At 35.1% G+C, this 17016-nt stretch overlaps 1 protein-coding gene across 2 annotated transcripts; it reads left to right on the top strand.

The window, feature by feature from the left end:
• Positions 1 to 2465: 2465 nt before the first annotated feature.
• Positions 2466 to 16715, top strand: LOC134750679 (UDP-glycosyltransferase UGT5-like). Of its 2 annotated transcripts, none has more exons than XM_063685912.1 (4): positions 2466 to 3289; positions 3424 to 3646; positions 4884 to 5103; positions 12792 to 16715. In XM_063685912.1, exons 1-4 carry the CDS (start codon positions 2468 to 2470, stop codon positions 13063 to 13065), a joined length of 1539 nt encoding a protein of 512 aa, XP_063541982.1. In that variant the 5' UTR covers positions 2466 to 2467; the 3' UTR covers positions 13066 to 16715. The 2 variants fall into 2 exon arrangements, with proteins under 2 accessions (XP_063541982.1, XP_063541983.1); XM_063685913.1 differs by lacking the exons at positions 2466 to 3289; positions 3424 to 3646; positions 4884 to 5103 and adding exons at positions 9578 to 10033; positions 10185 to 10407; positions 11370 to 11589.
• Positions 16716 to 17016: the final 301 nt, after the last annotated feature.

Consider the following 17016-nt stretch of genomic DNA (forward strand, 5'->3'; position numbering starts at 1 on the left):
ATTGGTTCTATGTAAACCGGGGTTACTTTGATAAATTTTAGAGTATGGCACCATTTTTTGACGGTCCTAATATATGTACAAAATATGGAATTAAAATATAATAATCGGTTTTTTCTCTTTTTATTATAAATACAATAAAAATATACAAATAATTTAAATTGTAGATTTTTTTTAATAAATAAAAACAACGCGATCAGTTATAATTATTAAGAATGGGGTTACTTTGAAACCACTACTTTTATCTGACAATAAACCCTCTAAAAAAAAACGTAAAAAAAAACGAATATACTTTTTAAGTTACATATATTTTTAAGGTGTACTTTGATAACATACAAAATGATACAAATTAATAACTTTAAGCGATCTATTAGATTATTTACTGAAAATAACGTAGGAACTGTACTTATCATCGCACTTAGCAACAGATTTTTGAATTGCGTTGCCGTTTTATTAAATATATTATGGTCTGTGCAACCGGGTTTTTGATATGTTGCCATTTATACTTATTGTACAATGTTCTATAGAAATTCTTGTTTGCTGTCTTTTTTTGTTTTTTTTTTATGAAATAGGAGGCAAACGAGCAGACGGATCACCTAATGGTAAACGATTACCGCCGCCCATGGACACCCGCAACACCAGAGGGGTTGTAAGTGCGTTGCCGACCTTTAAGATGGGAGTACGCTCTTTTCTTGAAGGTTTGAAGGTCATATCTGTCCGGAAATACCGCAGGCGACAGTTCATTCCACAGTTTAGCTGTGCGAGGCAGGAAGTTACGAGGCAGGAAGAGGCGTGCTATGCAGCACGAATAGATTTTGTGCCCGCTACGCTGTCTGCGAGTACATCATTGAGATGTTCTTCTTGGTATTTTCTGTAGTCTCACGACCCGATCATTTCTTTATAATCTGCGGCTTGGTTTCTATAAAAAAAAACAATGTATATTTATTTGAATAGAAACGGGTAAAATAATTTTTGGAATCAGATGAGCAGTTCCGGAGATCCACCCCCGCATACAAACTTACAATTCTACAACCTCTATCCCTACTACAGACTCACAAACTATATTTTTAGGGTTTCGTGCCTCAAAAGGAAAAAAACGGAACCCTTATAGGATCACTCGTGTGTCTGTCCGTCTGTCTGTCTGTCCGTCTGTCACAGCTTATTTTCTCCAAAACTACTGGACCAATCAAGTTGAAATTTGGTGTAAGTAATGTAAGTTTGTGACCCAAAGACGGACATGTAACGTAAACAAATGAATTTTAAACATGGGGGCCAATTTTGGGGGGTAAATGAGAAAATTAAAAAATAAAGTTTTTCAAACTATATCGTATTACATATCAAATTAAATAGTTCATTGTGAGAATCTCAAATATATATTTTTTTATAATTTTAGGATAAACAATTTAGAAGTTATTCAAGAAAATAGGCAAAAAATGACCATTCCCCCCCCTTTATTTCCGAAACTACTGGGTCTAAAATTTTGAAAAAAATACACAAAATAGTTCTTTACCTATAGATCACCGGAAAACCTATTAGAAACTGCAGTCAAGCGTGAGTCGGACTTAATAACTTAGTTTTTGATCCGACCCCTACGGGTTTTTTAAAGACATTTCACTCACATACAAAATACATTGTTTAAATTGTGTAATGTACGGAACCCTTGGAACGCGAGTCCGACTCGCACTTGGCCGGTTTTGTATTATATAAGTATTGACAGAATACATCAAAACATCGGAAGCTGCCAAAATAATTCCTGTTACTTTGATCAATTTCACCACGTATTCGTGATCAAAGACACCCCGACCCATAGATTCCCCGGCTACGTTTGCATGTACTTATAGGTTGTCGAATTCAGGTTTTTTTGTAACTCGCGATTAAATACTGATTAACATAGGGCACTACAAAATTACATATATTAATTATTGACACAACTGTACTTCAATGTTTTTCACCCAATGAAATCAGAAACAAAAGCGTACTTACTATTATTATTATTTTTCTAGACGAAATAATAGTATCACGCGCACCCGGTCACTATGTATGCGGTGAAGCAACTATCAGAGTGGCCAATAAAGAAAAAAAAAACTCTTAAGGTGTTTTTCAACTCGTTAAAACAAGGACTTCAGTAGCGGATGGAAGTTGTTATCAAAATCGACCCGCAAATCAAAGTAACCCCGGCTTACGGTATTCTAATCATCATGACATGTACCTACTCTGCCCTACTTATTGCAAATGCAGTAACCACATTAGAAAACTCACGCAATTGTTTATCTTGTTCTCCTTTAATAAAGTCTTTATTTAAACGATTTTTTTTCATGAAAGTGCTACATTTGCGATAAGCAGGGCAGATGAACTAATTATTACGAGTTTTGACAAGTCATCCGTACTGGACAACGCCGCAACAGGAACACGACCTCGCAGGTTAGTAATATATACGGCCGCACAGATTTAGTTGGCTAAGTTGTTAACCATGAACCGATTGATAGCGCTTGTGTGTGCGTTAGTATATTCGAGCGACGCAGCCAGGATCTTAGCCGTGTTTCCAACACCTTCAATAAGCCATCAAGTAGTCTTTAGACCATTAACACAAGAACTAGCGAAGAGAGGACATGAAGTCACCGTCATCACAACAGATCCAGCCTTCCCGAAAGGATTAGCACCAGCCAATTTGAGAGAAATTGACGTACACGACATATCATATGGTAGTTGGCGAAAACAAATGGCGAAAATCAAAAACGGTCATAAAAATGATGTTGGAAAACAAGTTAAAGGATTCAATGACGTATGTGTTGCAATATTCGAGAAACAAACTGCAGTTGTTGAAGTACAAGACATAATTCAGAACAAGAATAACAGTTTCGATTTGTTGCTGGTAGAAGCTTGGACGCGGTTTGTTTTTGGATTTACACATGTTATCAAAACGCCAGTTATAGCAGTAAGTTCTCTCGGTGCTGTTATAGATAACTATGACGTCATGGGAGCACCGATTCATCCTCTGCTTTACCCTCAAACGATAGCTACAGGTATTTACAATCTATCATTTTGGGAGAAAGTTACAGAGTACTACAATTATTTTTCTACGATGAACGACTTCAGAAGTACAGAAAAATATGAAGATGCGGTTTTGAGGAGGATTTTTGGTGAAGATACTCCTCCTTTGAGTGAATTGAAGAATAATATTGGTATGATGTTCATAAATATGCACCCTATATGGGAAGGCAATATACCAGTTCCTCCTAGCGTGATTCACATTGGAGGAATGCATCAGAAACCGGAAAAGGATTTACCGCAGGTTTGTTATTTTTTTTTGGGGTACGAATATATGGTACAGCAGTATTTATATCTAAGTATTTGATGAACACAATAACGGATACTTTTATTTTCATATTTGAATTAAATAATTCATTTTATTAAATTGTTTTTAAGGATCTAAAGCAGTATCTCGATTCTTCCAAGCATGGCGTGATCTACATAAGTTTTGGCACAAACGTCGATACCTCTTCCCTACCCAGAGAAAAGGTCCAGTCCATCATAAACGCGCTATCACATCTACCTTATGACGTGCTCTGGAAGTGGAACCAAGATGAGCTCCCAGGCCGAACGAAGAACATCAGGATTTCAAAATGGTTCCCGCAGTCTGACCTTTTGAGTAAGTCAATATTTAATTTATACCCACCAAAAACAATTCATTATCATCCAAAGCTCTAATAATCTTATAGGTAGGAACTGTAAAAGTTATCAGATCTCTGAAAAAGCAAAGCCCCTAAGCCCTGACTTTACTAACCCTACACCTTGGCTTACTATTATTAAGACAATCCACTTGGTAATGTTTAATTAAAATAAATTATCTTTATCTTTGGAATGTAGGTCAATAAAAGATTTTCAGTATTCCGGCACTACTGAAAAAACTCGTATTTTTTTTCGACAATCAAAAGAAAAATGTGGTATTTATTTATGGGATGCATACAGAGTTACTGCCTTTCAACTTTGAGTAACAGTGTGATACGAATTTTTTTCAAAGTAGTGACGATTTGTATATACTAATTACTATAGGTATTGTGTACATCATCATTCGCTTGCCCATGTCTCATTCACTTGTGGTCGGTGCAGCATGTCTTTTTCTTCCATACCTCTCTGTTACCCGTCATCTCATCATTCACTTGCATTCGTTTCATATCATCTCTCACACAGTTTTCTTCTTCTCCCTAATTCTTAATACCTTTCTCATCACATAACTTTCATCCACGTTACCACGCTAGGCGATTTGCCCTTACTTTTTCTGTTATGGGTGAAACTTTCAGGCTTCCTCTTATATACTCATTCCTTATCCTATATATGCTGAACTATATCTATAGACCTATCTAAAATAAATTTCTTCATATTTAGGTAGGTACTTACTAAATCAGTATTGGTGTCTACCTTTCGTGTCAAATGGTGGTCCCTATGACAGTTTCACTCAAATCTCTTTTGGTTGGGCTACATTAAAAAAATTATTTAAGAAATATGTTTTTTACCGTATTTTTTATTATACTACGTCGGTGACAAACAAGTATGCTTGCCAGCCTGATGTTAAGAAGTCTCCGTAGCCTATGCACGCCTGCAACTCCAGAGGATAGTGTTGCCAACCCACACTCCGCTCCCTCGTTGAGCTCTGGCAACCTTACTCACCGGCAGGAACACAACACTATGAGTAGGGTCTAGTGTTATTTGGCTGCGGTTTTCTGTAAGGTTACTTCCCCATTTGGGCTCTGGAATGACATCCGCTGTCCTGTGCCCTACCACACAAAGCGAGATGACATTCACAGTGCCCATATCTCTCTTTTGGACGTAGTTTAAGGACATACCCGGGTCCATTTATTTCTAAAGCTAAAATTCTATTTTTTTAGGACATCCCAAGGTCAAACTTTTCATCACGCAAGGAGGTTTGCAATCAACAGACGAGACTATCACTGGAGGGGTGCCAGTAATAGGCATTCCTATGGTTGGCGATCAGTTTTATAATGTGGCCAAGTATGACTATCACAAGATCGGCAAGAAATTATGCCTTGACGATCTAAACGAAGAAACGCTCAGGAGTGCCATAGAAGAGGTTATTGAGAATAAAAGGTAAGAAAAGTATTTGTAAGTCTACATTTACATTAGCACTAATAAAACACATTAACAACCCGCTCCCAAGCGCTTCCATTTTCAAAAGTGTATACCGTGGACATGATGCTTTCGTCATGTCCACGGTAGATCTATGGACAGCCCTTGCACCAATAAAGAGTCAAAGCGAAAAGGGATGATCTCTCTCTCCTTCTGAGTCAACTTTAACTTTTACCCTACCAAAACTATTTTCCCCTTTCCTTCTTTAATGTCATAATGTAGTTACAATAAATACGTAGAATATCTTAAATTCTAATTAAATTCAGACAATATAGATAACTGGTTACGATAAAAATGATTACTAAAATGATAACAGCAATTACATGTCTGCGACACATAACTTAATCACTGGAGATAAGAGATAAGAGTCATTAAACTACTGGAAATGATACGCCTATAGGTACATTTTTCGTCGACATAACATTACATAAATAATATGTATTATAATTATGTAATATGTATCACATGTCTACACTGTATTTATTTAATATGATGAAGAAGATGATCATAGTGACGCGATGACGTGAGGAAGATGATGACAGTGTATATATGTGATAAAATGAAGTGGCAAGTAGATATGTAATCTTTAGAGTATAGGTGAAACAATGACTTGGATCATGCCCGTTTACAATTTCACTTGTATAATTGTTCTTTACAAAATTTATTTTATTCTAATATAACGTCGTCATTATTTAGTTTTGTTCGTGAATTTGTTTATTGTGACATATAATATAACAAAAATTAAAATTAAGTAAAATACTGCAAATCAAATTTATTGTTGTAAAATGTAAAAACTTACAAGAAATAATTAAAAAAAAACTATAAATCAATCATTTGGAATGCCGATAAACCTCTGTTACTTACTTACCTAAATAAAACTATATTTTAACTAATTAGGTATTAACTTTTGACGTTTCAAAAAGAATACCTACCTGATTAGACTCGTTAATAAAATTGAATAGATTATTTATATCTTATAAAGGCTGCTTTGATCAAAACAATTATGTTATTTCTTAAAAATAAAGTTGATATTCTACTGTGTCGTTGCTAAAATTGGATGTGTAAAAAATATTATTCTTTTACAGTTACCGAGAAAACATAATCCGCCTAAGTACCCTAATGAACGACCAACCAATGTCATCCCTAGAGCGCGCCATCTGGTGGACAGAGCACGTACTTCGCCACGGCACTAAGCATCTCCGCGCGCCCGCCGCCAATATGCACTGGTTTGAATACTACGATGTGCAACTACTAGTCATTGTACTGTGCGCTGTTTCAGCTGTGATATTAATGGGTTGTATAGTGTTGCGTGAGATAGTTAAGGTAGTTTCAAGTAATGTTAAAGTTAAGGTTTCGTAGTTTTGTGATGTGTGATATTTGAATGTGATGTGAGATGTGTGATGACTGTGTGTATTTTAATTAAATAAATTGTATATTTGAATGTGACTGTAGCAGCATTACTGCTGCAGCAGGTGCTACTCGTAGTGCAGGGTTGGGGCAGCAGGAAAAGACAGTATAACGGGAAATCTCGATATCGAATTAACCTTTAGGTGATGACTGTTATGAACATATTTTTGACGTTGTAATGAAGAATTATCAATTACATAGTTAATAGGGACTTATTATTTAAGGATGATTATTAATAGGTATAAAAGTGTGATACAGCCAGTTTTGTCTGTATAATTATTAATTAATTGATTAGGTACATATTTTGTGTCATTTTGTATATGTATATATAGCAGTTACATTTTGCATTTTTATTTACTTCCACCCAAAACAAAACAGTGACTAAAAACATAATATACACACAATATATTCATATTTAATAAAAAATACTACCAAATTTATTTTTATATCGGTATTTAAACCTAAACCAAAGACTTGACGATAGACTCTTTGTGGACTGTTTGCTAAGAGCATACAAAAATGTAGTCGCTATTTTCCTCTCTGAATTACATTATGGAAAATATTTTTAATTGACGAGAACAATTTCATAAGAAAATTGAGAAAGTTTTCTTTCTTAAGATTTAAGCACGCAAACTCAAACAAAATCTCTACTGACGCACTGAGAAACGGGTCGAGATTTTATTTGAGTGTGCGTGCGGTGATGCATATATACTATGGCGCACACATACAAGTCGCGCGCGGTGCGTTGTACGAAGATAACATACTTTGCCCTGTTTATACTATGACGTTATCATGACACCGAAACCACGTTTGTATCACTCCGACTAATTAGTTGGTTCTATGTAAACCGGGGTTACTTTGATCAATTTTAGAGTATGGCACCATGTTTTGACGGTCCTAATATACGTACAAATATGGAATTAAAATATAATAATCGGTTTTTTCTCTTTTTTCAGCCTGCTAAATAATAAAAATTATAAACTTTTTTTAATAAATTAAAACGCGATCAGTTATATTAAGAATACATTGAAACCACTACTTTTTAACTGACAATAATAATCCCTCTAAAAAAACACGTAAAAAATAAAAAAACCAATATACTTTTTAAGTTATATATTTTTTTAAGGTTATATACTTTGATAACATACCAAATGTTACAAAATAACTTTAAGCGCTTTATTAGATTATTTACTAAAAATAACGTAGGAACTGTACTTATCGTCGCACTTAGCAACAGATTTTGAATTACGTTTCCGTTTTATTAAACATGGTCTGTGCACTCGGGTTTTTTATTATGTTGCCTTTTTATTGTACAATGTTCTATAAATATTCTTGTATGCTTGCGATGCGGCATGAATAGATTTTGTGGGCGCTACTATGTCTGCGAGTGCATCATTGAGTTGTTCTTCTTGGTATTTTTTGTAGTACCGCGACCCGATCAATTTTTATTTTATCTGTGGCTTGGTTTCTATAAAAAAGCAATGTACAGTTTATTTATTATAAAAAAAAAAACAAAAGCAAAACCGCAGGATAAAATATAGCCAATTCCGATCCGTTTTTGATCCGACCCCTACGGGTTTTTAAAGACATTTCACTCACGTTTCACATACAAAATACATGCTTACAATGCAATGCATTACAATGCTTAAATTGTGTAATGTACGGAACCCTTGGAACGCGAGTCCGACTCGCACTTGGCCGGTTTTTTATTATATAAGTATTGACAGAATACATCAAAACATCGGAAGCTGCCAATATAATTCCTGTTACTTTGATCATTTGATCAATTTCACCACGTATACGAGATCAAAGACACCCCGACCCATGGATTCCCCGGCTACGTTTGCATGTATAGGTTGTCGAATTATTTTTTTTTAAACTCACGAATAAATACTGATTAATATACAGCACCACAAAATTACATATATTAATTATTGCCACAAGCACAGTCAATGACTTTCACCCAATGAAATCAGGAACAAATGCGTACTTACCATTATTATTATTGTACTAGATGAAATAACAGTATCACGCGCACTCGATCACTATGTATACGGTGAAGCAACTATCAGTGTGGCCAGAAAAGAAAAAAAAACTGCTACGGTGTTTTTCAACTCATTAAATTACATATATTAATTATTGACACAAGCACAGTCAATGTTTTTCACCCAATGAAATCAGGAACAAATGCGTACTTACCATTATTATTATTGTACTAGACGAAATAATAGTATCACGCGCACTCGATCACTATGTATACGGTGAAGCAACTATCAGTGTGGCCAATAAAGAAAAAAAACTGCTAAGGTGTTTTTCAACTCGTTAAATTAAAACAAGCACTTCAGGTAGCGGATGGAAGTTGTTATCAAAATCGACCCGCAATTCAAAGTAACCCCGGCTTACGGTATTATTTATCTCATAATATGTACTCTGCCCTGCTTATTGCAAATGCAGTAACCACATTGGAACACTCATGCAGTTGTATATCTTGTTATGCCTTAATAAGGTCTTTATTTAAACGATTTTTTTTCATGCAAGTACTACATTTGCGATAAGCAGGGCAGATGAACTACTTATTACTAGTTTTAACAACTCATCCATACTGGACAACTGGTAAGTAATATATACGGCCGCACAGATTTAATTGGCTAAGTTGTTAATCATGAAACGATTGATAGCGCTTGTGTGTGCGTTAGTATATTCGAGCGACGCGGCCAGGATCTTAGCCGTGTTTCCAACACCTTCAATAAGCCATCAAGTTGTCTTTAGACCATTAACACAAGAACTAGCAAGGAGAGGCCACGAAGTCACCGTCATAACAACAGATCCAGCCTTCCCGAAAGGACAAGCACCAGCCAATCTGACAGAAATTGACGTACACGACATATCATATGAAGGTTGGCAAAAACATTTGGCGCACAGCAAAAACGGTCATAGAAATGATGTTGGAAACCAAGTTAAAGGATTCAATGACTTGTGTGTTGGAATATTCCAGAAACAAACTGCAGTTGCTGAAGTACAAGACATAATTCAGAACAAGAATAACAGTTTCGATTTGTTGCTAGTAGAAGCTTGGACGCGGTTTGTTTTTGGATTTACTCATGTTATCAAAGCGCCAGTTATAGCAGTTAGTTCTCTTGGTGCTTTTATAGATAACTATGACGTCATGGGAGCACCGATTCATCCTCTGCTTTACCCTCAAGCAATAACTACACTTATTTACAATCCATCACTTTGGGAGAAAGTTACAGAGTACTATAATTATTTTTCTTTAATGAATAACTTCAGAAATTCAGAAAAACATGAAGATGCGATTTTGAGGAGGATTTTTGGTGAAGATACTCCTCCTTTGAGTAAATTGAAGAATAATATTGGTATGATGTTCATAAATATGCACCCTCTATGGGAAGGCAATATACCAGTTCCTCCTAGCGTGATTCACGTTGGAGGAATGCATCAGAAACCGAAAAAGGATTTACCGCAGGTTTGTTAATTTTTTGGGAAACGAATATAATTATTATTGTACAGCAGTAATTATAATAATAATTATTTGATGAACACAATAACGGATACTTTTTTTCATATTAGAATTACATAATACATTTTATTAAATTTTATTAAATTGTGTTTTTAAGGATCTAAAGCAGTACCTCGATTCTTCCAAGCATGGCGTGATCTACATAAGTTTCGGCACAAACGTCGATACCTCTGCCCTACCCAGAGAAAAGGTCCAGACCATCATAAACGCGCTATCACATCTACCTTATGACGTGCTCTGGAAGTGGAACCAAGACGAGCTCCCAGGCCGAACGAAGAACATCAGGATTTCAAAATGGTTCCCGCAGTCTGACCTTTTAAGTAAGTTAATATTAAATTTATACCCACCAAAAACAATTAATTGGCGTCCAAGACTTATCTTATAGGTACTGCAAATGTTATCAGATCTCTGAAAAAGCAAAGCCCCTAAGCCCTGACTTTACTAACGCGACCTCCAGATTGAAAGTCGCACGCTCTTACCGCTAGGCCACCAGCGCTTATAAGGACCATCACTCGCTGTAGAGGTATAAGTACAGTCAATGTTACAATGTGCAACTGTTAAATTGTATGGGCACGTTACGTTATTAATGAATTCATTCAAAAAATGGCATCGTAAGCTTAAACTAATACGAGGCCACTTTTATAATTTTACAGTTTAAATTTGTAAAATTAAAAGCAAAAATTAGATATACATTATATATATGATCACTACGTATTATAAAACAAAGTCCCCCACCGCGTCTGTCTGTATGTCTGTATGTTCGCGCTAAACTCAAAAACTACTGAACGGATTTTCATGCGGTTTTCGTGTATGTTTTTTTTTAAATCTTTATTTATGTAACCCGTGCGAAGCCGGGCGGGACGCTAGTATTAAATAAGCTACAATTAAGGGTCCCCGGTAAGCTCGGTTCTCCATACAAACGTAGTTCCGCTCTCATTTTAAAACGACTAGCTAGATTGCTCAGAAAATTCGTACTTACAATAGGATAAGGTATATCTATGTCTGTAATTAGTTTATGTAGCTTCAGATACCATAGTAAAAAAAATACAGCGAATCTAAGTTTTTCATACAAAATTTTTTTGCTCTATTTCATTGAGTGGAGCTATATAGACTAATTATAAGACCTAGATATATCTCATGTCATTGTATGTGCCAAGTTTCATTACAATCCAACACGTAGTTTTAGAATGAGAGCGGAACTATGTTTGTATGGGATAGATTATGTTATTTGTTGTTTTTGTACTTTACTTAAAATAATAAGTTTTAATTTAATTTATTTTAGGACATCCCAAGGTCAAACTTTTCATCACGCAAGGAGGTTTGCAATCAACAGATGAGACTATTACTGGAGGGGTGCCAGTAATAGGCATTCCTATGGTTGGCGATCAGTTTTATAATGTGGCCAAGTATGTGTATCACAAGATCGGCAAGGAATTATGCCTTGAGGATCTAAACGAAGAAACGCTCAGGAGTGCCATAGAAGAGGTTATTGAGAATAAAAGGTAAAAAAAGTATTTGTAAGTCTACATTTACATTAGCACTAATAAAATACATTAACAACCCGCTCCCAAGCGCTTCCATTTTCAAAAGTGTACCGTGGACATGATCCTTTCGTCATGTCCACGGTAGATCTACGGACACCCTTTGCACCAAAAAAGAGTTAAAGCGAAAAGGGATGATCGCTCTCCCCTTTCTGAATCAACCTAAACCTTTACCTTACCAAAACTCTTTTACCCTTTCCTTGTTTAATGTCATAATGTAGATACAATAATTACGTAGAATATCTTGAATTAAAAATAAAATCCGGCAATATAGATAACTGGTTACGATAAAAATAATTACTAAAATGATAACAGCAATTACATATAATTATGTTTGCGCCACATAATTTAATCACTGGAGATAAAAGAGTCATTAAACTACTGAAAATGATACACCTGTAGGTTATATGTGATAGAATGAAGTGGAAAGTAGATATGTAATCTTTAGAGTATAGGTGAAGTAATGACTTGGATCATGCCCGTTTACAATTTCACTTGCCTAATTATTCACTACCTACAAAATCTATTTTAATCTAATATTACGTCGTCATTATTTAGTTTTGTTCGTGGATTTGTTTATTGTGACATATAATAAGTATAACAAAAATTAAAATAAAATAAAATACTGCAAACCAAATTTATTATTGTAAAAAATAACAAGAAGCAATAAAAAAACCGGCCAAGTGCGAGTCGGACTCGGGCACCGAGGGTTCCGTACTTTTTAGTATTTGTTGTTATAGCGGCAACAGAAATACATCATCTGTAACAATTTCAACTGTGTACCTATCACGGTTCATAAGATACAGCCTGGTGACAGACAGACAGACGGACAGATGGACAGCGGAGTCTTAGTAACAGGGTCCCGTTTTTACCCTTTGGGTACGGAACCCTAAAAACTATAAATCAATCATTTGGAATTGCCACATGATAAACCTCTGTTACTTAGTTACCTAAATAAAACTATATTTTAACTAAGTAGGTACTTTACTTTTGACGTTTCATAAAGAATACCTACTGATTAGACTCGTTAATAAAATAGATTATTTATATCTTATAAAGGCTGCTTCAAACAAAACAATAATGGTATTTCTTTAAAAATAAAGAATTTATTCTACTGTGTTGTTGCTAAATTAGATGTGTTAAAAAATATTTTTTTTTTACAGTTACCGAGAAAACATAATCCGCCTAAGAACCCTAATGAACGACCAACCAATGTCATCCCTAGAGCGCGCCATCTGGTGGACGGAGCACGTACTTCGCCACGGCACTAAGCATCTCCGCGCGCCCGCCGCCAATATGCACTGGTTTGAATACTACGATGTGCAACTACTAGTCATTGTACTGTGCGCTGTTTCAACTGTTATATTAATGGGTTGTATAGTGTTGCGTGAGATAGTTAAGGTAGTTTCAAGTAATATTAAAGTTAAGGTTTCGTAGTTTTGTGATGTGTGATATTAGAATGTGATGAGATGTGTGATGACTGTGTGTATTTTAATTAAATAAATTGTTTATTTGAATGTGACTGTAGCAGCATTACTGCTGCAGCAGGTGTTACTCGTAGTGCAGGGTTGGGGCAGCAGGAAAAGACAGTATAACGGGAAATCTCGATATCGAATTAACCTTTAGGTGATGACTGTTGTCAACATATTTTTGACGTTGTAATGAAGAATTATCAATTACATAGTTAATATTGTGGTAATAGGGACTTATTATTTAAGGATCATTATTAATAGGTATAAAAGTGTGATAGAAAAATGTGAAACAGCCAGTTTTGTCTGTATAATGATTAATTAATTGATTAGGTACTACATGTTTGTGTGATTTTGTATGTGTATATATAGCAGTTACGTTTTGCATTTTTAGTTACTTCCACAAAAAAACAGCAACTAAAACATAATATACACACACATAATATATTCATATTTAATAAAAAATACTAGCAAATTTAATTTTATATCGTTATTTAATCCTAAATAAAAGACTTCTTCAAATTTTTTTGTACCCGAAAATATTACAAATTTCACCCCTAGTTAACAATACGACCAAAATACATTATGAGACCACAGAGTCTGGATAATGAAAGTTGAACCTGAAAAAACGCGGCAACTTAAAAAAATCTGTAGCAGGCGGCTCTGTGATTACAAGGATTGGATAATTTTTATACTTTTTTTTTATACGTCGGTGGCAATCAAGCATATGGCTGCAAGCTGATGGTAAGCAGTTACCGTAGCCTATGGACGCCTGCAACACCAGAGATATTACACGCGCGTTGCCGACCCTTTAAAAACCTTGATGAACTTTTTATGATTTCTAGAATATGAAAATTATAAAAGTTATAAAAGTTATGCAATCCTTGTTATCAAAGAGTGTTACCGATTTTTTGAAAATGCCGCGTTTTTTCAGATTCAACTCATTAGCCAGACTATCTAAAGACAACAACAACTTACTTTTCAACACACTTGCTCAAAACGACTTTTTTATTCCACCGATTTTTGGCGCATAATCCTAGATATTAACTTGTAACTTTTTCAGTATATTATAACACACGTGCGTTTTCATTATATTATCCGACTGAGTTAGGAAGGTAACTGATTGCTAATCATATGCATGAAAACGGAGCCTTCTTTAATTGGTCGGACTGGCGCGGCCGGGGCGAGGGGCGGCCGGCAGTATGACAGGTGCAAGACTAGATGAGTACATACTAACTGTTTTAACAATTAAAATTTGATTATTATGAAAGTTTCTTCTTTGTCCTCTCAAGTGTGTTGAAAAACGTCGTATGAAACGCGTGTGCATTGGTCATTACACACATCGGCTTTCTTATTGCGCAATATCGCCTCGTGTGTAATGACCAACTTAGCACACTTGTATCACAATGTACTATTAATGCAGCTTGTTAAGGTTACTTTCGAATAGCGACTGCAGCAATGTTACTGTGTTGTCACGGGCGATGTCACTGTCAATTTCCTTGATCAATTGCATTGGTGTAGTTGCCACATTGCTGTCGTGATTATAACGATAAATGTATCAGTAGTTTCATCAAGAACCTGTGCTTACCAAGCAGCAGACAACAACTTCCGAATAACTGACAGGCCGATATCGTCCGGCGGACTGATAGTCAGTGGTCTCCTTTAAGTAAAATTAACGTGGCCACGCGTAATTAAGGCCGGTAGTGCTGCTGCCAAGTTCGTTAGTTTGTTCGCGGTAACGAGATACTCCTGTACTCCAACTTTGCAACAACCACAGATCACTTCACTAATAGATGAAGATGATAATGCTTTATTTTGACGAAACTTAAGGTGGACGAGTTTTCTGTAAGGTGACGAAGCCTGCGCCGTTGATCTGAAGGTATGCTATGTTTTTATTCAACAAAGTTGTTTCTTATTTAAAAAACAAAAAGATGAAGTGTATTATCAAGTTAAAAAGATGATTTGTGTGTATGTATGTTCGCGATAAACTTAAAAACTACAGAACGGATTTTCATGCGGTTTTCACCTATCAATAGAGTGATTATTTATTTGTGTTCTGAGGTTGTGCAATAAAGAGGATTTGTATTGTATTGTATTATTGAGGAAGGTTTAGGTATATAATTTGGTAAGGTTTTATGTAATAAATACCTACATGCCCTAATCGGAATTTGAACCCAGGACAAATAACTTTGCAGGGTGATCTTCGGTGCTTAATGCTAGTCGACTTGAGTGGTTTTAAATAAATTATGTTTATGTTATGTTATGTTATTTAGAGGCGATGAAAATTGTAGCTAAAGGCGAAAGCTTGACTATGAAGATAGGATCAATAATGGATTGGTTACGGTTATAGGATATTGCCTACTGGGCAGTTAGGTAGCAATTAGACAGTCTCCATATAATTCTTCTTCTTTTTATAAATTTATGATTTCGCCAATCCCAAGTGTGTTCCTAGAGCATAACATTGTTCCGTAGTTGCTTGTAGTAAAGTGAATACTTTACAAAAAATAGCCACGATGGATTGCCGGGTGTTGACTAAATAATGGTTCTTCATTCTACGTCAGATCACTGCATAATAGCTATCAATATTACAACACTTAAAGTACCAACCCGCACCCCCGCGCTGCCCCTGCCCTGTATTTAGTATGCGTTTCTGTAGCACTAAACTGGGTTTCCACTCACCGGTGCCCCGCATGTCGCGCATAATACAATTAGCAAGCAAAATGCCTGGTTGGATATACACCATGACAGCTTGTGTAGTTTTAAAAAGAAACTTATTTCCGATTGAAGTGCCTCTTGGCATTCACCCTTATTTATTTAAGTTTATTTATTGTTTAGTTTTTATCTAGTTATTAAGCATAATGATAATTCTTCTTATCTTATTAAAATGTTTAGAGTAAAATACTAATGCATGCTTTTCTCCTGTAATTTGTGGCGCAATCATAATTTAATAGTATGCAAGTGTGTTACCTAGTCTATAAGTTGTTGTTGCCACTGTAGGTGATTAGTGGCAACAACAACACCTACCTTAGTAAAAAATAAAAACAAACACTTTGAACAACGTATTGAATCTAACCGAAGTTTTTTGGTTGAACATAAGGTTAAGTTCCTCTTCCCTTCTTACCGCCTAGTTTCCATTTTAAACTTCATGAGGTTTCACGTAAAACCGACCACAAAGGAAAAGCAACTTTCTTTTATGTTTTGTAAAGTTGAAAGTTGTGTAACGAAATACCTTTCCTAGTCAGTTTTAAACTAGTGCTGTGGTTACTTTGGTCTAGAAACTTACTTGACAAAGGAAGGTTTCACTTAAAATGCCTAGGTTTAGTTGGTAAACGAGAAGTTTTTTCCTTTTAGAGTTTCGAATGTATCTTAATTAAAAAAAGGTTTTATTTTTACTTTTAACTTCCTTGATCTAAAAATTATCTAGGCTAGTATCTGTACTCAGCACAGGGCAGGGAGTTAAATGTGTTTCAAATAAATAAAAAATAGGTTACCTGGAAGATATCCCTTATGAGGATAAACTCACCTTTATCATTGTATATATTTTATTTTAATTGAAATTTCCACCTGTTTTATGTACAATGAAGTGTTTACATATGTATAATACACATACATAGTTTAACTGCTGCTGCTGCCTGCATAGGTTCGCTCTATCCTCATATGAATCATAAACTACAAATAAATACAGAAGCTTAAAAATGCTATAAAATTTTAGCATTAAATAGTAAAAAATATATATATAAAAAAAATAAAAAATTAAAATTAATTTTTTTTTTAGTTTTAATATTGTTTTTTCACACGTTTTTATCAAGAGGAAATACCACGAAAAAAATCACTCGGAATTATATGATCGATTTGGCTCGATAAAATGATATCACGAAAACGTGTCCAATTTTCATTTATTTTCAATTGTATGTCGTTT

Source organism: Cydia strobilella, chromosome 20 (assembly GCF_947568885.1).
Source record: "Cydia strobilella chromosome 20, ilCydStro3.1, whole genome shotgun sequence".
Taxonomy (NCBI): Eukaryota; Metazoa; Arthropoda; class Insecta; order Lepidoptera; family Tortricidae; genus Cydia; species Cydia strobilella.

Bases quoted from the DNA above. Each gene is read 5' to 3' on its own strand.
- LOC134750679 (XM_063685912.1), top strand. From the start codon at position 2,468: ATGAACCGATTGATAGCGCTTGTGTGTGCGTTAGTATATTCGAGCGAC. The intron at 3,647-4,883 runs GTAAGTCAATAT...CTATTTTTTTAG, and splicing joins CCCGCAGTCTGACCTTTTGA to GACATCCCAAGGTCAAACTT. The intron at 5,104-12,791 runs GTAAGAAAAGTA...TTTTTTTTACAG, and splicing joins GAGGTTATTGAGAATAAAAG to TTACCGAGAAAACATAATCC.